The 27,297-nt window shown below is 33.0% G+C and overlaps 3 protein-coding genes across 5 annotated transcripts in view; 2 read left to right on the top strand and 1 right to left on the bottom strand.

Annotated features, from left to right (window-relative positions):
- Window positions 1-454: 454 nt before the first annotated feature.
- Window positions 455-7,575, top strand: LOC132718834 (uncharacterized). Of its 3 annotated transcripts, none has more exons than XM_060702572.1 (3): window positions 455-674; window positions 4,916-5,484; window positions 5,949-7,575. In XM_060702572.1, the coding sequence occupies exons 2-3, from the start codon at window positions 4,935-4,937 to the stop codon at window positions 7,103-7,105; spliced, it is 1,707 nt and encodes a 568-aa protein (XP_060558555.1). In that variant the 5' UTR covers window positions 455-674; window positions 4,916-4,934; the 3' UTR covers window positions 7,106-7,575. The 3 variants fall into 3 exon arrangements, with proteins under 3 accessions (XP_060558555.1, XP_060558557.1, XP_060558556.1); XM_060702574.1 differs by lacking the exon at window positions 455-674 and adding an exon at window positions 2,494-2,574; XM_060702573.1 differs by lacking the exon at window positions 455-674 and adding an exon at window positions 2,619-2,822.
- Window positions 7,576-7,884: 309 nt separating this feature from the next.
- Window positions 7,885-16,299, bottom strand: LOC132718836 (peroxisomal membrane protein 11C-like). The gene is made up of 5 exons (XM_060702575.1): window positions 16,031-16,299; window positions 14,221-14,406; window positions 13,496-13,566; window positions 12,916-12,996; window positions 7,885-11,570 (listed from the first exon to the last, which is right to left on the bottom strand). Exons 1-5 carry the CDS (start codon window positions 16,250-16,252, stop codon window positions 11,330-11,332), a joined length of 801 nt encoding a protein of 266 aa, XP_060558558.1. The 5' UTR covers window positions 16,253-16,299; the 3' UTR covers window positions 7,885-11,329.
- Window positions 16,300-21,730: 5,431 nt separating this feature from the next.
- The window catches only part of LOC132718833 (uncharacterized), a 36,385-nt gene continuing 30,818 nt past the window's right edge, over window positions 21,731-27,297 (top strand). The window contains exon 1 of the mRNA XM_060702571.1: window positions 21,731-21,793. Within this exon, the coding sequence (XP_060558554.1) occupies window positions 21,775-21,793 (19 nt within the window). The 5' untranslated portion in view covers window positions 21,731-21,774. The remainder of the gene's footprint in view (window positions 21,794-27,297) is intronic.

The following is a 27,297-nucleotide window of genomic DNA, read 5'->3' as shown; positions in this document are numbered from 1 at the left end:
AATTTAATGAATGAATAAATAATTAAATAAATAAATAAATAAATAAAAATAAATAAAATAAGAAAAGGAAGGAACGAATGAATATGAATGAATGTGTGAATGAATTAATTAATAATTGAAAGAATTAATGAAGAAATGAATAAATAAATAAATAAATGAATGAATGAATGAATGAATGAATGAATGAATGAATGAATGAATGAAAGAAGGAAGGAAGGAAGGAAGGAAAGAAGGAATGCATGGATGCATGAATAAATAAATAAATAAATAATTAATTAAATAAATACACGTGTTCATGATTTTCATGGATAACGCTCACAAGTATTCGAACCAGTGGAAATTGTTTTTGAAACCCTGTCCAGTTCAGTCTAGTATGTACAAGAAAATCATGAGGTTTTTTTTACATGAAATTCAAGATTTTATATGTAAACAAACACATGCATAAATGTAACGATCAACTTATGCTCTTTATTCTGAATCAGCATGCGTGGGCCGAGAGAAGAATGATTTGTTAAAGATAATATTTCCTTCAAGTGTATAAACCAGAAATACTTAGTAAGAAACATAATTTAAGTTCTGTTCATGGATAATTTACAGTAGCTATTCTTATCGGAATTCCGGAAGTAGATCCGGACGTAGAGTTGAGCGGAGTTGAAATAATTGATTTTAAACAGGTGGGTCATTTTTTTTAATGAAAATATTAATTTGAATGACATTATGAAATACAATTTAGAGGAAATTAAAACTTATAAAGGGGTTACATTAATAAACAGAATCGGGGATTCTGAATCTTAAAGTGGTCTATATTTGGAAAGCGTTCAGTTGTCTTCCTGGTATCTGCATGTATTGCACCGCAGTTATTTAATCATTAAACAAAATTTATGCAGAGACATTATTCACATGCAGTGTCAGAACAAAAGAGACCGTGCAATATTATATTTTAAATGATAAACTTATAAATGAAATATTGAGAAATAATGATGAAATAAAATGCGTATTTAAACTGTAAAAAGTTTATTTTTCACTGCAATGAAAGATATTTTCCGTATTTTCACTGATGTTTTGCCGGACTACTTTCTTCTAAATTCAGCCAATACTCAAATATTTTGGGGAAGTCTTTTTAAATTGTAATGTCCAAAAAAGTGCAAAATGTATATTAATAAACAGAAAATTCAAGATTTTTTTATGTAAATACAGAATTTATTTCATCTTTTGTGGTAAGAAAATCATCATATTTCACTCGTGGCTACCGCGGTTTATTGAATATTTTATTTTCATACCACTCGATGAAAATAAATCCTGTATTTATAGAAAAAAACTTGATCACAAGTATTTTAGTGTTTTTACTGTTTGCATTAACTTGGTCGATATAACTGACCGACTTACTTACAGAATTAAGGACGGATTAGAAAAACTATTGTCAAAATTGAGTTTCGAAAAAGGGTACTAAAATTAACCATTTGTTCATGTTTACGGTCATTTGAAATAAGCTTAAAATACTAAAACCTCCACTAATTTACAATTCATTTTAACAAAAGAAACGGTAGTAATAAATGCAGATATCATGGAAAATACCCACTTATTAAAAGTAGTTCCGAACAAGTTTCAGTAACTTTACGTCTTTGTGTAAATTAGAATGGATAGACATGCAGATATCAGTCCTTCACAAAGAATAATATACATACCTATCATTTATATTTCTTATCGTGCAGTATTAAACAAAAAAATGCATTCAAAATTAAAATGTATGAGCCGCGTCACGACAAAACCAACATAATGGGTTTGCGACCAGCATGGATCCAGACCAGCCTGCGAATCCGCGCAGTCTGATCAGGATCCATGCTGTTCGCTATCAGTTTCTCTACTTGTTATGGAATTTGTAAGCGAACAGCGCAGCGCGGATGCGCAGGCTGGTCTGGATCCATGCTGGTCGCAAACCCACTTGGTTGGTTTTGTCGTGATGCGGCTTATATATTTCTCTAGTTAAATCTGCATTCCTTCAGATGAGCCAAAATATTTCAAGAGAACATGTACTTAGATTTTATAAAAAGTTAAAAAAAATAATCAAGATGCAAGTAATAATTTACAAGCTATGTGCGATTAATGCCTAATTTTGCAGTATTTATCAACGCGTGACTAACTCCGTATGGACTATTTTGCATATTTTGACCTCTGGTAATCTATGTGGATTCTATTAGTGCCATTTGCTTGTTCACATGACAACATTTTACTTTTGAATACATTTTCAAATACTCTATTGAAATAAGCATGAATATGGAGTCACGCTGCTTTAATTGTATTTTATCCTATTATAGTATACAAATGTTCTAGTATTTAAAAGTGACAATATGACGTAGAATTCTTTTTTTTTTGCAAGAAGAAGCCATGCACGCGCTACAAGAGTTCATAACCCATTTATTTCATTGTTTGGCCTAAAATGAATGGAAACATTTTAAAAATGCTTAAAGGTTTTTAAGACGTGGAGCACATAGATCATTGTTAAGACTTTTTAATCAGTTTAAAATTAGGATAAATGGACGTTAGTGAGATTTAAAACCGTGCGAGATACGTCAGGTGGGTGAGCTCTGTAATTTCTGATATAGAGTGTTATCAGTTTATCTTACCAGCCATATCTCTAAGTCTGCTATAATTTATGTGAAACTGTCCAGTTTTTATGTAGGATAGATGCACAGTAACAATACGTATAGACAAATGATTGCTGCAAGAGCTTGTTCTGAAAAAAACATTCGGAATATATATCTCGTGACTAATGATAACATTTGTGATACTGGGCTGGATGATTACAGCTGTGTTCTTCAAGAGTATGATATTACTTATTTTTACTTTTCTTTTTGGTTGAGATTTATGTCGAACCAACCCAGTATAGGTCATATGGCGGTTTTCTAGGCAGACCTCAGGTGCCCTTACGCGTGCAATATTTCAGACACGAACGGGAACCGACGTTCCGTAAACTACTTGGTGAGCTTCCTAACATGAAACAATTTAAATACCATTTCGAGATTCGAACCCACAGCGGTGAGGGGCAAGTGGGTTGAAGTCAACGACCTTAGCCACTTTGGGATGGACTCGGAAACTCATTAAATCATTACTTATTAACATCTATTTTTGTTGAGTAGATTAAATAGAAATAACATATTCTTAATATTCAGTTTCTTAACCAAAGTTTGACGGGAAGGAGCGAAATTTTCCATGAAAAACAATCGATTTAAAACACAAACATACTGTTTTGCACAACACTCTACATCCAGAGTAAATGTTCGTTTTCATTTATTATTCACCATTAATTAAGCGTGCACCAAGTGTCAAATATGATCATTACAAATTTATAACTCAGCCATCAATGTCAGCTTATTCAATATTTACGATCGTTTTCTTATTCATTATTCAAAAGCTTAAGAATAAGATAAATATGTTACGTGATTTGAAAATGGCCGACGCCTGTAGCATGGAACTTTTTGAAGCCTCGTTTTCAGAACATGCTCGTGTTAAATAACGCAAGACGTTACCCGGATCTTGTACCCCGCATTGGATAAATATACATGTTATGTGTATGTTAGTGTTTATTATAAATAAAATTTGGAAAGAACGGCTTTTAAAAGTGCTAGTCTGTTTTTAATGCCGTCTTTTTTACGGAAGTTCGTCTTCTTAAAGTGACGTCATGTAAGAACACTCATGGATTTTGATTCTCACAGTGGGTAAACACACTTACTAAGCTTACAATAAGATACAATGACAGGAAAAATCGATGTTAAAGGAACTCCACTGAGGTTTAAACGCCTAAAAACATATAACATTTGAATTTCTTACATAAATGAGCTGGGGCACTTTAAACAGAAATATATACAAATATTATTAAAGAAATACACTTTGAAATAAATTGAAAATCGTATTTTTATGCTTTTCTTAGCCCGATTTGAGTGAAAAGCGTTTAAATGCTTTTCATTTTGGGTCATTTTATTACAATTGAATAATTATCCTGGAAAAACGAAGTGTACGAATAATCTGAAATGTTTCACTAAGATTAGTGGTCTAAGCCTACATCAAATGGTACATTTATCTTGAAAAAATATTGTCAGTCCCATCGTGTCAAAAAACCTCAGTGGAGTTGATTAAAAGTTTTAGTTTCTACACAGAGTATGACTCTTTAAGTTTTAAAAAATGGACAACAAAATACACAGTGTTTAGCATTCTCCATAAAATACCGACAGTTACACGTCGAATTTTCTCTTTTAATATTTTTTAAAGGTCAGTATGTACCTTAATCTAGCATATTAGACTGATATATACCAAACCAAAAAAATGTTTAGGTACTTTAGGGGCTTTAAACTTTTCTTACAATCTTAATTTGAAATTGATTCGCGAACACCAGTGTCTCAGCTATTCTGTAGCGGACGGTATATGAATGACTTATCGTACGTTTCGATACACCTGGGGTTGTATATAATTGTTATTGTCCCAAGCTTAAGTGAATAATATGTTGTTTCTGAAACTAACATTGGTAAAAAATTTTTTAGGTTTTGTAGAAGGAAACCATTTTTAACTTTATATACTGTTACTAATTTTTGCATTTTACGCCTATCCGATATCAATGGAATTATCATTTATAGACTTGCAATAATTTTAAATGATAAAGTAATTACGATGTAACACCACGGTTTATCACAGTATAGTAATATTCCGATTTCAGAACTTACCTGTATATCGGAACGATTAATAATTTACAGTCAATTGTTCGATTGTTTCTTGCAAATAAGACAAATAATGTGCAATACTTAAGAAAATCTACAAAACCGATATTTTGCTGTTTAAAGAAGGCATTCTTTTAGAAGATTGTAACAGTTGTATATAACTTTTTCTATTATATCACTCAATTATCTATTTTTTCTTCTTTCAGAAACGTATAAGTATTAGAAATGGGAAAATCTAGGAAAAGGTGCAGATGCACATTTCGTGCTTACATTTTGAGTGCCATATTTGTTGCAGTGTGCCTTACTTTAGTGTATGAGATAGCCATTTTCTGTGCACTTGACAGTCTAAGTGCTGTTAGCTACTTTGGAGGACTTATTTCCATTCCTGACACGGACGTAAAAGCGGATATAAAAATATCAGACAATTTTGACGCGGAAATAGTTTTACACGAACTTGCTGGTTTCCGAAATTCTGGATTAAGTGAGCTGGGCAGAAACAAGGTCATAAATACTGTTCATTACGTGTGGTGTGATGACAAAATATTCGACTTCCGGAACTATCTCAGTATAATGAGCGTCTGGAAGATACTGAGACCGGATATCATAGAATTTCACCAAAAGGTGGCGCCAAAATCTGACAAGTATGACGATTGGCTTACCGAAATTAAGAAAACTGTTCCAAATTTTATAATGAAGATGATTCCACCAAATTGGGACGGTGACGATAACGGTTGTGGGTTTTGGTTCGGCCTTGCGGTCATTGATGACAGGGGTGGTAAGTTTGAGCCTCATTTCCGATAATTCTTCTAATACGAGATTTCTCATAAATTGAGAGTTAATAATTAGTCATTTGTTACTTTACAAATTAACAACGAACAAATAAAGACTAAGAGATAAATAAAATGTTCCCGATTAACTTAATCAGCGTCTTTCAAAATGTTCTTATTGAGACTATGAGCAAGGGGTTCTAGAATAGCGTAAAATTGTTAAATTGTTGCCCCCTTGCTTATAATGTTTCAAATTGGGTCTTGGTCATAGTTATATATGTATGGTGGTTAAATATGACAGTTATGGATAGCTTCCCTACATGAAAGAATCCAAAGTCCTTGTTGGGATTCGAACCCACAGCGGCAAGGGTCAAGTGGTTTTAAGTCCACTTATGTCATAAAATTTCAATGGCCTACTGCTCATATGTTCTACCTTGTAGCTATTATAAGGTATTTCTTCAATTATTTTCAGGCATTTACGTGGATGAAAATGTCGTCATAACACAGGAAGTAGTTTCATTCCTTAAACATGATATGACTGTTTTATTCTCGGAGTACAAATCATCAGAACATCCTCGCGTTGCCATAGCAATGGGGAAAGATCATGACGACAATTTTAAGAAGTTTATACGAACGTTTGTGAAAAATAAAGAAATTCCTAATAACTCGCAGTTCTGTACAACTGTAAATGAAGAAACGAACAGTAGTTATGCACCTTGCTATGTTTTAAGTTCCCCTTTAAACCCCGCGGATGAATTTGAATCAGACACACATTTCGGTAAATTGGTTAGAACAATTCTTTATAGTTCAAGTGAAAAGAAAGAAGCTAAATCAATTCTACCGGGAACCATTCCGAAAATAGTCCATTACGTCTGGTTTGGCTCAAAGGAAATGGATTTTATGATGTTTCTTAGCATGCTCAGCACTTTGTTCATTTTAAATCCAGAGAAGGTATATATACACACGGATGGTGAGCTAAAGGGAGGCTACTATAAGAGAATATTGAAAGATGAAAGAGTTATCCTTGTACACCGGGAGAAACCTTTTAGCATATATGGACATAAAGTCATATATACTCAGCACCGCAGTGACATAGTTCGAGCCGAATGTTTACTGAGATATGGAGGCATTTACATGGACTGGGATGTCCTGTGGCTCAAAAATCCAGATGACGTCATACAAAAAGGATATGACGTCATAGCAAACTTTGACCATATACAACAGGGTAATTTTCCAAATACGATAAATCTAGGTGTTTTAATGGCAAAACCAGGAGCTACTTTTATAAAAAGATGGCAGGATGCATTAGCCAACTATAAATCTGAAGACTTCTTATATAATGCCGTAGAATTACCGTATAAAATATATGAAAAATATCCTCAGTACATTAAAATAGAAAAACATTTACAAGTAATGTGCTTCAGATTAAAATGTCACCCTACATTCCATAAGGACTTCAAAAACTTTATGGAGGAGCAGCCGTTTAATTGGCGAACTGACGTATACTCCATACATTTTACATTTCCGGATCCACCAGAGCTTTCAAACGAACATGCCTGCAGAAACGGGACTGGCCGCTTCGCAGAAATCGGACAATTTATTCTACAGCACGAGAAGAAACTACCTTAAATGATCACAGCTCTACTATAATTTTCTACTACAATGTACTTATCTATATAAAAATAAGGGGAGATAAACAGGTACCCTAAAATGTAATAATGCACTTGTTGTCTCTCTTATACCAGAGACATAGATACAATCTTTGTCTAATTAAGATATGTTTACACTCAAGGAAGAGAAATATGTATCTAATAAACCAAACAAAAAAGTTGTCTCTCTTGGAACATTAACTGCTGTGAATCGTAACGTTTCATTGCTACTATATAAAACATGACCTTTAACAATGGAAAGCGATTTCTAAAAAAAAAGTTCAATTCTCTCCCTTAACATATCGTTTCAATTAAGGTCTTCAAAATACATGTATATAAAATTAAAAACATTCCATTTAATATAGTAAAACAGACTTGTAAGTTGTTCCCCTTAGACCATTTATTGTTACTCAATTTTTAAATAAGGTTTAAATCAAAGTGCATTTTGTAGATATATTATAATAATTGTACTACTATAAAATCATATTTATTATAGATTTATATTTATCTTCTTCCCAGATAAAGTCAAGATAAATTATATGAAAAAGTGGGTATAGAGAATAAAATATCCCTGATTATAAAAAGAAGATTTTTTTTCTAAAAAAAAAAAAAAAAAAAAAAAAAAAAATAGTTATCAATTATGATTGTTGTACAATTTTATTCATACATTATATGCTTTTTTAGGTTTCAGATGCTGTATATTACGAAGAAATGCCAGTACAAAATGTGACATATAAATTAGTAAACATGACACAAGGATAAACTTTCAACATATATTGGCTCATCTGTTACATTAGGAACATTGTTATATCATAATTATATATGTTTATAAATGTGTACATATGCCAAAAGAACTGAAAGATACCGAAAGAGCGTATCAGAAAATATATTATATTTTACACCTGAAACTAGTATTTGTCAAAATACAACTTTTGATATAAATATTTGCTATATATCACCACCATTTACAATTAAATGATTTTTTTCCCTTTCGTACATTCATTTATATTTCTGTATCTTTCGTTTTCAGCATCTTTCAATAATACTATTCATCCTATACATATTTATAATACTTCACATATGTAACGTCCCTTTTCATTGGATAATTAAGACATTTATTTAAACTTTATACACAACTTCTGTCAATTTATGCAGAAATTTCATTGCTTTTTAAATAACAGAAGTTTGTCATATAATAAATTTTTTACAAGGATTCTTAACAGGTTATATGGTCATATTTTAATAGTTATTTGCAATATAACCCAAGCTTCCTGGTTTAGGTTATATATACAAACAACCATTCATAATAATACTTAAAAAGATTTTTGGCAGGCTATATGGCCCTATATAAACAGTATGTTGCATAAATTTGCTAAGGTTATATTGAAAAGAACCTTTTATATACAGTCATATAATCTGTTTGTAATCTTCATTTATTAACTAATTTTCATTTATTATTAACACATTTATAACACAGCAAACTTCCTTTTTAGAGAAAAAAAAAGAAAGATTTCTTGGTAAAATGACAGAAGCTGTGTATACAAAATAATATAAACGTCACAATAGTCCAATGAAAAGCGACGTGTAATAAACAAGCAGTATAATAAAGGGTCATATAACAGGCTTAAAATCTTCATAAACTAATAATATTCCTATAAAAATCAAACAAAGACACATACCATAATATAGTATAATGCAATCAATTCATCTTATGTAAGATCATGTGACCTTGTGACGAAGTGCTTCTCAAGGTCCACCCCACTGGGGTAACTATAGCAACCATGTTTCCTTGTAGGGCATTAGTAATGGTCAAGTTCGAGAAGACTCCATTTTAGTTTAATTATGTTTTAATCTTTGTTAATAATACAGCAAACGTAAAAATGTTACACAAGGTATAAACTACATAAACAACACTAATATATCTGTTTAATACATAAATGTTCACATTTTGCTAAATTTAAGGCATGTTTCAAAACCAAAACCATACAGACAGAAAATTTTTAATATCTTAAAGTGACATTATGCCCATGTAAATAGCGAATGTGCAGGTCAAAGAAAAAAATAAAAATAAAAAAATACATTTTACCAAAATTATTTTTAGTTACAAAAACAATCAAAAACCCATGTGGATAATTCTATAAATATATTTCAAAATGTACCTGCAACCTTCAATTGACGAATAGATTGGGGCAGTCTTTTTGTATTTCAGGAAGTTAAAATATTTTATCCTTAAATACCATTTTCTACTATCAATTTTAGGTCAATAACAATTATTACAGACAATCTTTTGAAATATATCATAATTTAACTAATAAAGCTTAACTTGACAACAAAAAAATAAGCATAATGTCACTTAAAATAGTAAAGATGTTTCTGACATAGACTATATGAGAATATATAATACAAGAATAATAATAAGAGTTTCTTCCCCTTGTGCTTGTATTTTGGCTCTCATAGATTTTCAATAGTCCAAGAACGCATCACACTTTATACATCTGTGCCACATAAGAGCATGGCCTAGTAAAGTCCATTCTATACATACTTCAAAGCAAAATAGTTTCATAACAAGCAATAATTATCAAAGTACTGCAAGCAATACAAAAGTCCCCTACCTGTTATAATAACTGTTTTCATAGCCATATTATATATCAAGATACAGAAAAGTTCACTTATAAGGGAGATGTAAGATGTTTAAGCAACTTGATAGCGGCGGACCAGTATTCCAAAGCCCATAAGGGTCCTGAATTAAGTTCCAGTCAGGCTGCACCTTTTTTTCAACCCTGTGTCACATGTCAAAGGACTTATAATGAAATACATATAAAATTTTTGATTTTCAAGTGACTGAAAAATATCCTTTTAAGTATATAATAAAACACTGACAACAAATATTACTTTTATTACATGAATAAATAAATCTAAAAAGTAATATGAAAGATGTATGTGCCCAGGCACAATGAAGTAAAAACATGTCAGGTTTGTAAATGATACCCTCATACATAATATCAGTCAACAAGAGCAATGCATGCTATGTTAACACTCAATTTTGCCAACCAATATTCTAAGTTAAAATGGGGGAATACAATGTAACTCCAAAAAAAAAAAAATCACTCTGGAAATGATTAATTAATAATTATCTAATCCACAAAGTGTTCAACCTCCAATGTTTCGAGGGGTTAAACTCCTCTTTATCAAGGACTTTCTGTCGAGGTTGAAAACTTTGTGGCTTAGATGATAATAACATAATCCAAAAAATATAGCTTTAAGAATTATGCCCCTTTATCTAACATCTAAAAATGTTGAGATTTTTGAAAATGATAAAATAATGGGCTACATGTAAGGTTTTTGCACGCCATCAACAACGACATTAACAATGCTGCAACATTCATAATAGCTTGACTAAATCTTCAAAATAGACAAGCTTATAAATGGTCAGTGGATTTACATTTTTGTATTTGTGACAGAATAAAAAGGACTAAATGACAAACCAGGTAATATATAATCACGTAAAAGTTTCATGAAGCATAAAAAAGTCTTATTTTCAAGATCAAAAGAGACACTGCCATATAATATATAACCAGCATTGAATGAGCAAGATATATTTTATTTTGGAACATGATTTCTAATGAGAACTGTCTATAGTAAAACACTGTCTACCATTCCCTGAATAGCAGAATTAAAACTCCCTGTTTTAAAGGGGAAAAAGGGGGAATAATTAAAACAAAGTGCATGACATATATTACAGTTACATGTATATATTCCTGTCTAAAAATGGTGGAGAACAAGAAACAGTTTTCTATGTTTAAAAGTGATATCTCTAAGGGTAAAGTGAAAGATGCAGTAGTACAAAAACAAACTTGATAAAAAAATTGTATAAAAATGCGGCTCAACTTTGTCAAACAAGGATAGTCCTATCATATAAAATGTATATCAGTAAAGCTTAAAACAGGAAAAAAATTCTATTTAAATATTATTTTAACGATAACTTCTAGTGATAAAGATTTCTTTCTAGTTTACCATTGGCATTTTTGAGCCATTGGTAACAACAAAACAAGTTTTATTACTAAATCTTTAACTTAATACAGCTTTAACAATTTAACAAAATTCTAAACAATGGCCATGTTTAACATGAATTTATTACATCTACAAGGGGATACATTATGCATCTTTCATTAAATAATAAAAACTTTAACAGTCTGGTACCCAATTATGACACATTCCATTTCGCACTGTGAATACGGTACAGTTTTATTGCTGAGGATATGGTTCCCATGCCGCCACAAAATCTGGATGTGAATTTACCTGCCCAAAGATATCCAGCCGGCAGCCAGTTTATGGCATTGAAAAGATCGGCACAATTTTCAACTATAGCCCAGTAATGGTCTCTCTCCTGACTTTCTAAGGCACGTATTTGACTTCGTATGTTAGTCGTCATCTCAGATGAGTCGCTGAAAGTACAGGTAAAAGCCTTTAAATCTGAGTGTCATACTGACATATTGTGAAAGATTATGAAATTTAAATGCTATAATATTCAGTCACTAAATCCATGATAAATAGAGGATACAAAGTAAATGTAAATAGAGGATAATGAATGAGTGTAGATTTAATACTAAATTTATTGAATGAGTTGAATAAAATTATTTTATGCCAGCCGTTGGCGATCAATATATTATTTCATTCAACGAGTTCAATCAATTTAGTATTGAATCTACATGAATATAATATTCTATTTATGACATATACAAAATTAGAACGGTAAACTGTAAAAAAAAAAGAGTCATTTTTCATTGACACACCTATAGTGTAATGCATATATTAGCCCGCTTAATGCTATGTTTATATATAATGCAAATGACGTCACATCTAAATGTTATTACACTAGAGAGTGTAACATCGTTTTTATTAAGGCTTTATTACACTCCTGTGCCTTGGTTTATGTGCTATGTATTTTTATCACATACACCAAAGTGTAGGAGCCTATTTAAGCCATTTAATAAAAACGACATTACACTTGTGTAATAACACTTTGATGTGACGTCATTTGCGTTATATATACAAACATAGAGTCAAAGCATTAAAGTGCTCTAATGTTAGCGTTACACTAAAGTCAATGAAAGATTAAGTTGTTTTGTTGTTTTTACTGGAAACTGTTCCCTTTTTGAACGTGTGATAAATAGAGGCTTGCATAATACGATTTCATTCAAGGCATTTAGTAAATTTAGTATCTAATCTACACTCATTCAAATATCCCATACCTTCATAATTTCATCATGAAATAAAAGCCAAATACACTAAAGATAAAGATAAGTAGCAGCATGGCTGAGTGGTTGACACATTAGACTAGTAACATAAGGATCGCTGGTCCTATGGGTTCAAACACTGTCAGGGGGCAAGCCGTTAACATTTCTTAGTGTAAGGGGAGGCAACCATAAGTATGGTTCCCTCTCTATATGAGCCGTGTCACGACAAAACCTACATAATGCGTTTGCGACCAGCAGTCTGATCAGGATCCATGCTGTTCGCTATCAGTTTTTCTACTTGTTATAGGGTTTGTAAGTGAACAGCATGGATCCTGATCAGACTGCAGGCTGGTCTGGATCCATGCTAGTCGCAAACCCATTATGTTGGTTTTGTCATGATACGGCTTATATTTACTATGATAAACAATACTGTAAGGGGAGGGAACCCAGACTAACTGAATATTACTCTGGTTCCCTGCCTATATTTATTTCGAAAAGCATTAGTGTAAGGGGAGGGAACCCAGATTAACTATATATCAACATATTATCATACCTTTCATTGCGAGCTTCTAACTGCTGTTCTTTGAGCAATCTTTTCTGAGAATTCCTGTTTAAATTTATTCTTATGAAGGCCCTGCAAAACAAGACATGTTAATAACAGTGTAGTTTAACCATTCTAAAAAGGAAATTTCATCAATATATGAGACGCGCAATGACAAAACCAACATAGTGCGTTCACAGAATTTATTTTAGTTTCATGTACCTTTTTAACAGTATTTTCAAATATTGTTCAGAAATGATGGTTTTCAAAGTAAAACTCCACTGTAACACTTAAGTATGTATGCAAATTTTAACATGCAAATGAAGTCTATAAATAGCTTGTGAATGCACTCAGGCAATCAAAAAGTCACAGTGTTAAACTTTTTAAAAAATCAATAGTATTTATCTGGAACGGTTGCATTTCCCCATCTAATATGGGTGTGCAAACCACTTTGGTTCCTGGAAGTGACTTAGATACATTAACCACTATGCCAGCACTGCCATGGTTCCTGGCTTAAGACATACATTTGTAGATATAACATTAACTAATAGGCCTCCACATTAAGTGTGTACAAACAGATTTTAGATCTTACTTTATTATTTCTGTGAGGAGTGATACTGCCCATAATACAAGACAACGTGTAGCCCACTTGTTATCAATGATCTGTAACATAGCATTTCCTAGTCAAAATGCTTTTAAAGAACTTATTATGAAAACATTTATTATTTCAATATTCAAAAATTAACTTTCACATTTTAACAATCATTAAAAGAATTTCTTGTTGCATAACTATTTTGATGAAAAATACTTTTAGAATCTCAACTGATAAATTTTACAACTCTAGTATAAACATGTCATAGTGGTCAATAAGAAAATATTGTCACCTTTTGATTTTGATACCTTATTGCTTCATTCTCAATTTCCTAGTCTTTTATCATCTTTTATCAAACAAGCCACACTTGATTATTTTATATTGTTGATTTTTATATTTTAAATTTAGTCTTATTTTGATTTGGGGAACATTCAACATCTAAAAGTCTTATTTTGTATTTTGGAGTTACAACATCTTATAGTCTTATCTTAGAAAATATATAAGTAAAATTAACTTAGGCAAATTCAGGTGCTAGCTGTGAAAATATATATGTGGACTATATGATTATTTTGTATTTGAGAACTTTCAATAGACTATAAAGAAATAAATGAAATAACATCATACTGGACTTTCGTGTTATAAAATACAATCATTTACAAAGAGGATATTGGAGGTCACTGAGTAAAGAAAAGGAACTAATACACAAGTATCCCACATCAACCAACCGAGGATTTGGGTGTGGGGCGCCCACTAAGCCAATTCCTAAAACGACCCCAAAGCGAAGGCCCTTCCAGCGACCCTTTGCTACAGATCTTATTCTGGGCGCACCATGACACATGTTCTAACGGGAAGTACAGCTGATTGGCACAGTTACCCAATAATGTCAGAAAGCGTATTCCACTGTTAGACTCCTGAAAGTACAAAAATTCTTATTGATATTCTTTGCTGTTTAAAAAGATAACAGATATAAAGCAGGCAGAAGAAATGCTGAATTAACATACTTGTCATTTTGTTGATTGATGCATCATAGTTACCACACATTTGTAACCCAGACTCTCCCACCCCCCAGCTGCCAAGATAACCAGTAAAAAAGTGGTTACTTTGACTTTAGGATAAGCAAAACTGTGGAAAAGACCATGCCTGGCATGGTCTGTCACAAGGAAACTTCCTGCCAATTTCGCCAAAGTGCTTAACCCTTATTAGTTTTCGTGCAATGAAATTATTGCATTAATCCAACAGCAGTTCTGGCTCATTTTGCCTGTTATTTACAGCATGTTATAGTCATGGAAAGGGCAGGTTTGGCAGGTAAGAGAACACTAAAAGTTCATATTTCACTTGTTGCTGCCCCACTTGTGAAATATATTTTTAAGTGCTCGTTCGGTTCTTACATTGAACTAAACAAATATCCTCTATTTGATTGACAATACTGATGACAGCTCTAATAAATCTTTATATTGGACTGAAACAATATAATAACCTTATGTAGTAATGGTTTCTTGTTATGTTCTGACTGTAAAAGCAACTTTTCAGCTATACATTAGGCTGGAATAAGATCTTAATCATTTACTTTCCATGCATTTTAGCTTGGTTTCAGTGTTTTTTTTCACCTAGGACAGCTGACATATATCAGCTAGTTCTTAAATGATAAAATGCTAAAGTCTCACCCTTTCATGTGCTGAAATTCACTTTAAAACTTCATCTTTTCATCTCAAGTATGAGTATAAGCTTAGGTGTATTAATATAGGTTACATACCTCTTTTAAGTCAGAGAATAGATTTGTCATTTTATTTAATCTGATAATATGTTTATACTATATTTATCTTAGTGATTAAATGTATTTTGAAAGCAATGAGAAAAGTGCATGTATGAGACAAATTCGGAAAAATTTAAGCGTTGTATTAACCCCATAATGTAGGAGGATGAATTCAGGATTCAGCCATGTGCTGTCTGGGAAGGGCCCCAGTGATGTCTGCACAGATGTCTTTAAAATCAGATGGTGTTTTTGTATAAAAATAATTGTGCAATCCAAATAACATTGCCCGGGCGCCGCCACCTGGCAACAATCCCCTCTAGATGACTTTTTAACTCTCTGGCCCCAAAAAATATTGTCCTGGTGGTGTTAGCTTTTAAGTAGTACATCAAACTCGACGGCGCCCACCCGATGACAAAATTTTCACAAAATTTTCAGTTGCTGCCATCCGATATAATTTTCGATTTTTTTGAGAAATAGACATCGCCCAGCGGCTGTTTGTCATTTGTGACCTTGGCATTAAGATCATATATACAAACTTTTCTGATTTCTTTAAAGTTTTAAAGTGTATGTCAGATTATTGACTTTCCAATAATGGCAAAACAAAAACTTTAGATCACAGAGAATCATTGACTCAAATCACTCTTTAAATCATTAATTATTTTATCAGTAACTTAACACAAGTTCAATGAGTTGGACATGTCTAATCTGTCAAATCTACAGCAAAACATACTACATATTAAACTCTGTTAAACTTCAAACTTTGGAACGTACTAAATACTGACCTTTTTACCTAGACCATAGTGCAATGTATAGGCCAGCATTGGTATGTCATCAAATAACCGCAGAACAGTACGGCATTTCCCGAACTCCTGGGCGATTATGCTGAATCTAGCACCCATATTGGTCTGGCCTGTACCGGCCAGAAATCGTGCAACATATTGACATAATCGTATTAATTTATCACGTTCCCTATATCCGCCAACTAACTGAACGAGTGTGTCCATCTTCTTTCTTATTTACTTTCGTTTTGTTATGTGAAATATAAAAAGGGAAGTAACTTTTGTAACTCTAATAATAAACTATCCTGATCTACACGACCTCACGGTGATTACCTCCCTTGGCAGAATGGTAATTACAATTGATACTCCCTCAATTCGACAACACTTCTGACCACGACAGGCATTTCCTAAAAGTTACCTTTCTTTATAAAGGTATCGATTTCATCGATTTACCCAGTATATTGCGTGATAAACCTGTCATTTACTCAGTATATTTCGTGATAAACCTATCACTGATTCAAATCCTTTATACTTCAAAAACTCCGAGATACCAATTATTTGCTATAAATATAAAAAAAAACCTGTTACAAATATCATATTCAATTACAATTAAGTGGTCCCTAACTTAAATATTCAGTCTTATACTCTAATTACTTCTTCTTCTTCCAGTATAGTGAAGGGCCGCTGCTGCGGAATTTTCTCACTTCAATGTTAAAAAGCGTGTGCGTGAGGGGGAGTCCACGCCTGTATACATATGCAATTTAAAAACTGATAAAACATGTCCTGTTTCCTTAAGGTACGATGTATCCCTGGAATCCAGACTTAAAGGATTCCATGGACTGGGCCATGATGATGTCTTCAGGCAGCTGGTTCCATATCCTGATTGTGGATGGAAAGAATGATTCCTTGTACACTGTGGTGCGACAGAATGGGATCCTGTACCGGAGTTGATGCCCCCTTGTGGCTGCTCCTGATTGGCTGAATTGGGGAGGCAGTTGTATGGCAATTAGGGAGTTAACAACACGATACATCATTGTGGTCCTCTGTAGGCTCTGGTCCTGCGTTGTTGTAGGCTATTCCATTTTAATTTGCCAATCATTGCTGTGAAAATTCTGGTGGCACATGTATTGTAGTTGTTAGTTACGAACCTAGCTGCTCTTCTTTGCACCGCTTCTATTTTGTCTATGTTCTTTTTGGTGTGGGGGTCCCAGACAGTGGTTGCATATTCTATCTGGGGTCTGACCAGAGTCTTGAAGCATTTGTCCTTGATGTTACTCGGGCAGGACGAGAGGTTCCTCCGTAGGAAGGCAGTGGTGTTGTTTGCCTTCTTACAGACACTATCGATGTGATGGTTCCATGATAGGTTGTTGGAGATGTTGACCCCTAGATACTTGGCCTTGGTTGTAACAGCCAGCTCTTTACCATGAATGTAGTATGGGACAATGCGTTGATTTCGTTTGGTGGAGATATGGATAACCTCACACTTGTCTGGGTTGAAGTGCATATTAGCCAGTCTGATTCCCAATGTTGAAGGTTGTCAAGGTCTGTTTGGAGTTGCATGGTGTCGGCCTCTGTAGCTATGGTCCTATAAAGAAGGCAGTCGTCCGCGAACAATCTGGCCTTGGATCTCACTCTGGATGGCAGGTCATTGATATAAGCCAGGAAGAGCAGTGGACCGAGGACTGTTCCTTGGGGCACTCCTGATGTAACGGGTGCGGTTGGTGAGAAATGGCCCTCTACCAGTACTTGTTGTGTTCGTCCAGACAAAAAACTCCGGATCCAATGGAGTAGGTTACCTCTTACGCCGTAGTGGTCTAATTTGGTGAGCACCCTTTCATGTGGGACCTTGTCAAATGCTTTGGAAAAGTCAAGTAATACTGCATCAATCTGAATGTTGTTACTTAACACTGCAATACTTCTAAATTCTGTAATTCAGATTTTTGCCATATATATATTATCACTGGTAATTTTAATATTATTGCAGAAATTATTCCTGAAAGGACCTAAATACAGAGTTCCTTCATAAAATGATTTTAATGCTTGTCGTAGTCAGATTGCCGAAATAATAGAGGATTTTTCAATTAAATGGTGTTGCCGTGAAAATGCTGATAGTAATGCTCTAGCTACATGGAAACGTAACATTTTCAAAATTATTGATTCACGTATTAATTTTTATCGTGGAAATGAACATCTTCTTCCACCTAAACCGAGACTTACTTTTAGACATCTGTAAAAGGATATTCTAGCTTTTCACTCAAAATTTGTTTTGGTGTCAGCGGACAAGACGGCTAATAATATTATTATGGTATGACGTATCCATTACATCACGGATTTATATTACGATAACGTTTTGCATAATGAACTTAATAGTACTAATGCGTATTCTAAAACTACTGCTTCTGAAAAAGACATTGTTAACAATCATGTCACTAATATTTCCAGTCTTAAAGTCCGAATGGATGAAAAAGAACTAAAACTTCCTATAATATCTTGGATTCCTAAATTACATAAAAAGACTTACGAGGCCAGATTCATTGCTAATTCTACATCTAGCACAACAAGTAATCTTTCTATTTTATTGACATCTTAATTGACTGTTCGACTGCCGTTGCAACACATGTAATTAGATATTGTAATAAAGTATACGAAAACACAGGCAAACATCTATTTTGGTCTATTAAGAATTCTGGTGAAATTTTAGATAAATTTAAAAGCTTCAACTGTCAGTACATACTATTTTTCTATCCTTTAAATTACACTGCCACATAATTTAATTAACGATAAACTAATTTCCCTTATTCACAAAACCTTTGTACGGGAAAAAGTTACATTTCTTGCATGCAACTCTCAAAAAGCATTCTTTACAAACTGTATTGTAAAACAGTATACTTTGTGGACCTGTGGCGGAGTTGGTAGAGCACTCTCTTTTCTTTTAGACAACATTTATGTCAGGTTTCTTTTTGTTTGATTGGGTTTTACGTCACACCGACATGGCGACGTTCCAGCTTTACTAGTGGAGGAAGACCTCAGGTGCCCCTCCGTGCATTATTTCTGGCACAAACGGGCACCTGAGTAGAACCACCGACGTTCCGTAAGCTTGCTGGATAGCTTCCTCACATGGAAAAAACCAAAGTCCCTGTCGGGATTCGAACCCACAGCGGTGAGGGGCAAGTGGTTTGAAGTCGTCAGGTTTGGTTATACCCTACTTAAACAAAGCATAGGAATTCCTATGGGTACTTATTGGGCACCGATTTGGTTTTATATTGCCACGAAAGAGACTTGATGTTGAGTCTCTCTGAAAATACACAACAAGATAATATATAAGCATTTAATGACACTTCCATATACCTTGATGACATTTTTAATTTAGATAACTCTAATTTTTATCAAATGGTGTCTAACATTTAAACCGGTACTACTGAGCTACAACCACAGGAACTAGAAATTCTATCAATATTAATGATAATATCCAAAATATACCCCCATATACAGTATAAATAACTGTATAGGGGGTATATTTTGGATATTATCATTAATATTGATAGAATTTCAAGTTCCTGTGCTACAACTTAATAAAACGAATTCTTGAAATTTAAGTACATCATTTTGGATCTTCATATTACTATCAAAACAATTCTATTCACACGGAAATCTATGATAAAAGAGATGACTTTGATTTTGGTATAGTAAATTATCCACATTTGGATGGAGATGTACCGCATGCAACATCTTACAGGGTTAATATATGTCAGTTAATAAGATTTGCTAGAGCTTGCAACAACGTAAATGATTTTAACGAGAGAAATATTTTCATTGCTAGCAAGTTACTCAAACAGGGCTACCGCTATTATAAATAACATAAACATTTTACAATATTTTACAATCGTAACTTTGATTTAATTTCAAAATTCAATAGTGATTTAAAACACTTTTGCGACAAGGGATTAACCAGCCTGATTTTTACGGGGATGTTATTTACAAACTTCGTAAGGTCTTGGGTCATTGTATTGTTTCTGTTGTCTTTACTAGAATATTAAACGTTGTATTAAAAGGGGTTACATGACCCTTATATTTTAAGACATACCGCACGCTTAGTGGTTCAACCCTTTTACAGTTGGACACTACGCTTTCCTCTTTTGATTACATCTGACGGACCAAATGGGAAACTCTATGGGACTGATTGCCTAAATGTTCGTCTTCTGCCTTGCTTCGTCGGGCCCTTGTAGGTGATCTTCTCGTTGCTCTGTCTTTCTTTAAGATATTGAGTACTTTTGTTATGGTCATTGGGTTTACTTTTATATGTTTCTACATAAGCATTTCGATGTTTTACTTATTTTACCGTTTGCATATGTAACCATAACAATTGTTAGGATTTCACTTAACGGGGATTCATTTTATTTACACTGTCTCGTTTAAAGCAACATTATGGGGCTAAGAGTGAGGTTTGGTGACCATTAACCGGTTTAAACTTTCCAGCAATACTTATGCTGCCTACCGTTCCAAGGCGGCGCCCCTCTGTGTTCCTCAAATGTATGTCTTTGCTGTTTTGGGAACACTTTTGTTTGTGTCCCTTGTTGTTTTTCGTCTACGGTAAGTATCCTTCCCTTTGTCCCTAGTTTTATTTCTTTAATATACTCCCCCTTCCTCAAATATCCTATCCCCTGTGCCATTTGACTTTGTGGGCATATTATTCAATATTATTTGTTTTCTCTGAATTCCTTATAAGTTACAAATTATTTCTTCTTATGTATGTATCATCAGTACATTTCCTAGTTGTGAATATCACCGGCATGTTCTGCTTTGCTGCACAAAATAGCCGTCAGAGCTATATATATATAGAAAAATATTGTCCGGCCTTCAAAGGTCAAACTGCTGTCGTGATTTTGACCAAAATTCACAATACCATACCTTGTTTTGGGAGACATATGTTTTTGTGACCAAAACCCGTTCTAGTTAGACTTTGAAAACATCTTGTAGCATATTTGCTATTAAATTTGGCATTATTTAGCCAACTACTACCTACAATAATTATATAATAAAAATCAAACACTTTTTCTTTCCACAAGGGGTGTGAGAGACACATAAATAATGTTAAAAAGAAACAAGAACGTGTTTGTTAAACACAAATGTCCCCAACTCAGATTCCTGTCAGTAAAAATATTAAAAAAAAAATATTAACCAATTCACTCAGATAAGGACGGAAAATAGTAAAAGAAAAAATGTAAACACACAGTTATGTTACTTGACAGAGTTATGTAATTTTGAAAAATAAAAGTTGGCAAGTCATTTGCTTTGACTTGTGATGAAGTTAAAAAAATCAACTCTATCACATTTAAGATAAAAATCCAACTTGCCGGAATAGGTTAACCTTTCAAGGCCCTATTTTCAAAGTGATAAAATGGAAATAACGGTTCAATTACTAAATGCCCGGGGGCATAAAAAAAGAAGAAAAAAAGTTACCCCTTTGTGGTTTGAACCTTCGCCCCTCAGTTTCATTGTAGTTGACAGTTGTTCTAGCAATCGCAACTTTTCGGCCCTTTCCGTCAGTCTTCGGATAAGGACTACAGATAATAGCCGAGGACGTATACTCTTTAAAGTGGAGTAAATGCATTAGGGGTATACTACCTTAGACTGTGGCTATTTTTAGAACAGGACTGTTATCAGTGACGTAGGATGATTATCTCAGATCGATGGCTTATTGATTTACATTGAGGTAGATTTATTCACACATTCCGACGGAAAGGGACATGCTGACAATGGGAGAAGGTAAGATATATTTTATAAACCATTCTTATACTGAATAATGATTTCAAAATTAATGAGCTTATACTTTTATCTTAGGCACTCGGTTTTATGACATTTCTTTTAAATTCGATTAAATATCTGCTAAGCTCATCTTTAGGTATTTTCTTTTTATTGCAGACATTTATTGAAATTATGATTTTTTGTACTGAATATGTCTCATGTGAATAAAGAAATGCGCGAAGTTTATTTGGGAAACTGCGTATCTTATTACTGGTCAAGTTGGGATACGGACAAAAGCCCCACGAACGAAAGCCCCCCATCTAAAAATGACAAGGTGGACAAAAGCCCCCCATGAAATTTACACATATGACAAAAGCCCCCCCCCCCAATCAAAAATACAGGAAGGACAAAAGCCCCCCCCCCCCCCAGTCAATCAAACAATTGTTATTGAGGATCTCGTCAGTTTAAATCCGGAACTTGATGTTTTGAGACATCAAAATCAATATGTTTAATTTAACAAATAAATGCAATTGTTTTAAAAGATAATTTACATTAAGATTTAAATTTAAAGGTACAAAAGTTCTAATTTGATTTATTGTGTAATTCGTATAATTCATACCATATGGTAAGTAACTGTATCTTTTCTTATCTTTGTTTATTTTGAAGAAATCAACACATTTAAGTAAGAAAAAAAATGACAAAATTGATCTATTTTTATGACTTTATTGTCATAAGTTACTGTTATTTCGGTTTTCTTTAAAATCTAAAGTGCTTAGGGGAAACCCTAATTGTATTTCACATTCTGCATTAAACTGCGTATGTCTATTATGCTAATAACCCGTCATTGATAAGCTTGATTCAAAAGTCAGGAGGTAGCATTTTACCTGCTTTATTTGTTTAGTTTTAAATTTTGCGCAGTCTACTTGTGATTTAAGAGATTTCAATACCAAAATAAAAAAGCACGACATGGGCATGTGGAGGGCGTTCGTTGCCAAAATTCCAGACATGTTAAGTGTTAATATACTTTTGAAAATTCGAACGCGTATGTATAGTATTCTTAACGGTATCCGTGGCCAGAAAATAACATGCCTCTTAATCTTTAAATTGAAGGTTCCCGCTTTTAAATATTGCTTAAACTCTATTTACTATATTCGAGTTTTACGTTTCAGTTGTATAAACATTTGTCTTGTCTCAGGTAAGATTGTTATCTGTAAGTTTGCAAACTTGTATATGTATTATATGCAATGGAAGATACGAACTTGTAAAGATGTTGTTTGTCCATGTTAGGTCAGTTCCAAGATCTTTACGTTAACTGTATGTATAAATGTACCTATGTACCTAATGAGGTTAAGGCATTAAAAATTAATGCAGCTTTCGTTATCGAGTTCGGACTCCGGACATATCACCAGTCTCGCCGTCAAAAGTTAATCTGAAGCACAAAGTGGTGATAATGTACCTCCATGCAATTTCCATTGATTATATATATTGACTAAGAACTTCAATTATATTGGTTTCTAATTGATAGAAATTCAAAGAAACGTACAAATAATATAGCAGAAACTCAAAAGCACAACATTTTATGCCTAAAATAATCAAAAATAAAAATGCTATACTTACGAATAATTTTCATTTTTGCAACTATAACATCAAAACTGACAGAGACATCAACCTTGTACAACAGTGATAAATCAACTTTTATAAAGCCAGCAAAGTGATGATACATACTAAATATCTCTGTTCTGTACGTTATAGGTTGGTGAAAAAGAATGTATACTAAATAAATCTATGTATATGTAAATCTAGGCACAGCAATCTTTTAATATCAGTGAGATGTTTTTGTAACTACTGCAGGGTTCTATTAGGTACATTTTAGCGATTCGTGGCAAATAACTAATATCGGGCTTGTAACTATATATAAGAATACAAACATGAACATATTTTCTTATCGAACGGACTCCTGGGGCAGTGTCTATACTAACCCGAAAAGCATGATTTATACAACTTTAGTAGATATCAACATAGCAATGCTTCATGCAAAATATCTGAGATATGTAATTGTACATAAAAACATGATATTTTTGGGCATATGAAAACGTGTTATTTATACCTCAATTGATTTTAAAACTTTAAAAATTCAGCTGTTTAAAATGCAGTTGTAGTCCTGGGATAAACTTTCTGCAAATTCGTATATTGGTATTTCTTTCTTATGAACATGTATTTTGTTGTAATGCATAATAAAACAGATACATAACTTTAGATCAGCCCTTCTACTCTTATCAGTTTTTCAATTAGAAAAAGCCTGCTCACAACCAAATAGAGATAGCGTTGTAAATTAACAACTGCAGATAATACTCCAGACATCTTCATTCATGTCCGAAGTTTTGATAAATTGCCCTAAAAAGACATTAAAATGGATGCTTGAAAAGAGATAGTTATAAACAAGAACGTGTTTGTTAAACACAAATGCCCCCGCCTCAGATTCTTGTCAGTAACAATATTAAAAAAAAATTACCAATTCCCTTAGATCAGGACGGAAATTGCCAAATAAACACACAGTTATATAACTTCACAGAGTCATGGCGTTTGTAATTGTGAACATATAAGTTGGCAAGTCATTGCTATGACTTGTGATGAAGTTGAAAATTTAAAAATATTCAACTTTATCATATATATATAAAATTTAAGATATAACATTATTTAGATATATTTTTATATGTTTTAAGATAAAGGTAATATGTATTGTCTTTGACCTTAGCAAGAATTGCAGTATTTGTAGAAAATTTGATTTTTTTCTGAAAAGTTTGAAAAACTCAATAGGAATAGCTCTGTGTGGTATGATTTACTATAACATTTTTTTTTATTATCAAACTTGTAGGTCAAAACGTCTCGAAACGATAATAAATAAAACAAAAAATTGATATCGATTACCGCTAAATCAAATATTGCCTTAAGTTATTTGTTTTCCTTTTAGTTTTTATCTGAAAAGAATTATGATCTTTGCAAACCTGTCACATGAAAATCGATATACATGTGTTTCACACAAAAAATGTTCAACTTTATCAAATATATATGCATGAAAATGCAAAACATACCTTGAACCCAGCGACCCCAAACTCCATCCAAACAGAAAGGACCACCTTAGGTGTGTTCCTTGTAAATGTGAGACATTTGTAAAAATACAAAAGCTGTAAAAAAAGTGAAACCAATTAATGTCATCACTAGTGCAATGTGACTCCCAGCACTGGACCATCCATGGTATGTTCCTTTCGAATATGAAAAGTTTCAGTCTATAAAGTATAAATAAAATAGCAACTATATATGATATTATAAAGCAAATATCAAAGCTCTTAGCCTTGTACCTTCAGACAAGTAGATCTAAGTACATACTTAAAATCAATAACCCCCCGGCGTGGCCAATTTAACCCCAGGGCTATAATTTGAACAATCTTGGTAGAGATCTACCAGACAATGCCTTATGCAAAATATCTGTGCACTAGGCCTTGTGGGTCTTTACAAGAAGATTTTTTAAATTTATTCTTATAATTCCTTTTGGTTGCCGTGGCAACCAGATTTCTGCATGGAATGAAATTCTTTAAAAATTTTAAAAGCTCTTTTCCCAAGTATCAATCCTGCCAAGTTTGGTTGAATTTGGACAAGTGTTTGTTTACAAGAAAATTTCTTAAGTTCACTATATAATCTATATAACACACATACAAACATACAAACACAGATGCTGCGGTGACATAAAAACACTTATATGGTAATTGGGTCAGAAAAGAAATTAAAATCCAAACCTTCTTTAAGTTATAGTTATAGTATAGCGACGTGACTGTTATGTGAAAATATCATCGAGGTTTTCCCTACAGAAAATAGTCGAGATCATAAGGCCAAGAAAAGTTTTGTAGGGGAAACCCGAGATGCCACCCCAGGCCATGATATTTCCACATAACAGTCGAGTTCGATATACTATAACTGTTTTATCGCATGATAAATATAAATAAAAAAATTGATTTTGACCGATTTTAATTTTTTATTATTGTAATCCCCATAACGTAAGATCCATGCAGAAGTAAAGTGAGTGTTCCTAATCGGTTGGATGACCACAGACAAAAACATAATTGTGACGCTTACCACAGTTTATCAGTATTTGTTTAAATAACATGCCAAAAGATGGATTTTAAATCTTTTTCAGTAAAAACAATTTTTGTTATTTTTTCGCGGACTTGACATTGGAAATATTGTGAGTGTATCTACTCATTAAAATGTTTATACAGGCAGTGCCTCCTTGCACCAAATTACATTCAGGAAAAAGAATTAAATGATTTATAAACAAGTACGTTAAAGCCCCAGACAAAGCTTTTTCAACACTGACATCCATATTCCCAGTACCCCATTATCTGTCCCAAATCTGAATATATTCGTTGTTTTTCCAGCCTAAATTTTAATGCCGGCCTGTGACTCTTGTGTATTTGTCTACGCTTATACATGAACCAAGTGTAATTAGTTAACTGTACTTTATTAGAAATAACGCACACTTTCTTCTGAAGAAGTATACTTTAACTGAGATATCGCACTGTGCGTTATTACCAATAAAGCATGTTACTGGCGTATAACAACTAAGGAACATCAAAGACAAATCGCCGCAACATGCGACAAATATAAATATAAAATATACATTGCTAACTCAAATTTTATTATTATAATTTATGATCAGTTTCCCGTAATTTCTATTGATTATACTTCCTTCAAGGTTGTACAGTTTTTATAAAATTAACTATGTTGTATTGTTTCTTGTCAGACGTTTCTAATGCACGCACGTTTCAAAATTTTTTATAATTATCATATCTTTGATTTATTAAAAGAATCTATTTAATTTCAAGTATTATATTAAACATTTTCATTTCGTCATAATACTGGTAATTACAAAAAATAAGACAACTTGTGAAAAAAATGTTTGTATCCAGGCCAGCTCGATCACACTCAGACATTCACCAAATATACTTCATAACCTGTTTGACCATTTCAGTCTATAAAACGTTTATGTGCACAAAATGAAACGTCGCCCTCACCTTATCAGACAATGGCGTACATGAATGAGGATTTTTCGATATGTTACCGTGCGATAACGCTTTGCACGATTTCGTAGATGTTGATAGTTCTGAATAGCTCTATTCTTTACCTATCCAACTGTATAAACACAACACAATATTTAAACAAATATAGCTGGTCGATGTTAGGAAACATGTTGAAGATATTTAAAAAAAATAAAGATTTTATAACAGTTCGTACTAAATTGGTAATTAGACATAGCAGATTTCTATTCCATATTTTTATACTTCAGGCGCCAAGTGTTATGTGGCATCTGTAAAAAGTTGCGCCATACTTCACTTCAGTATTGTTATATTTTTCTGGTCCTTCGGGATCATTAATTCCAACACTTTTAATTGTTGAAAATTGAAAACCGTTCAAGTCGGTGCTAGGGATTATCCCTTATGTACAGACTCAGAATTTTAATGTAATTTTGT

Source organism: Ruditapes philippinarum, unplaced genomic scaffold (assembly GCF_026571515.1).
Source record: "Ruditapes philippinarum isolate M1 unplaced genomic scaffold, ASM2657151v2 ctg2325_1_1_1_1, whole genome shotgun sequence".
In the NCBI taxonomy this organism is placed as follows: domain Eukaryota; kingdom Metazoa; phylum Mollusca; class Bivalvia; order Venerida; family Veneridae; genus Ruditapes; species Ruditapes philippinarum.
Note: the sequence above shows the minus strand (reverse complement) of the source record. Positions and strands in the feature narration are given on the sequence as shown.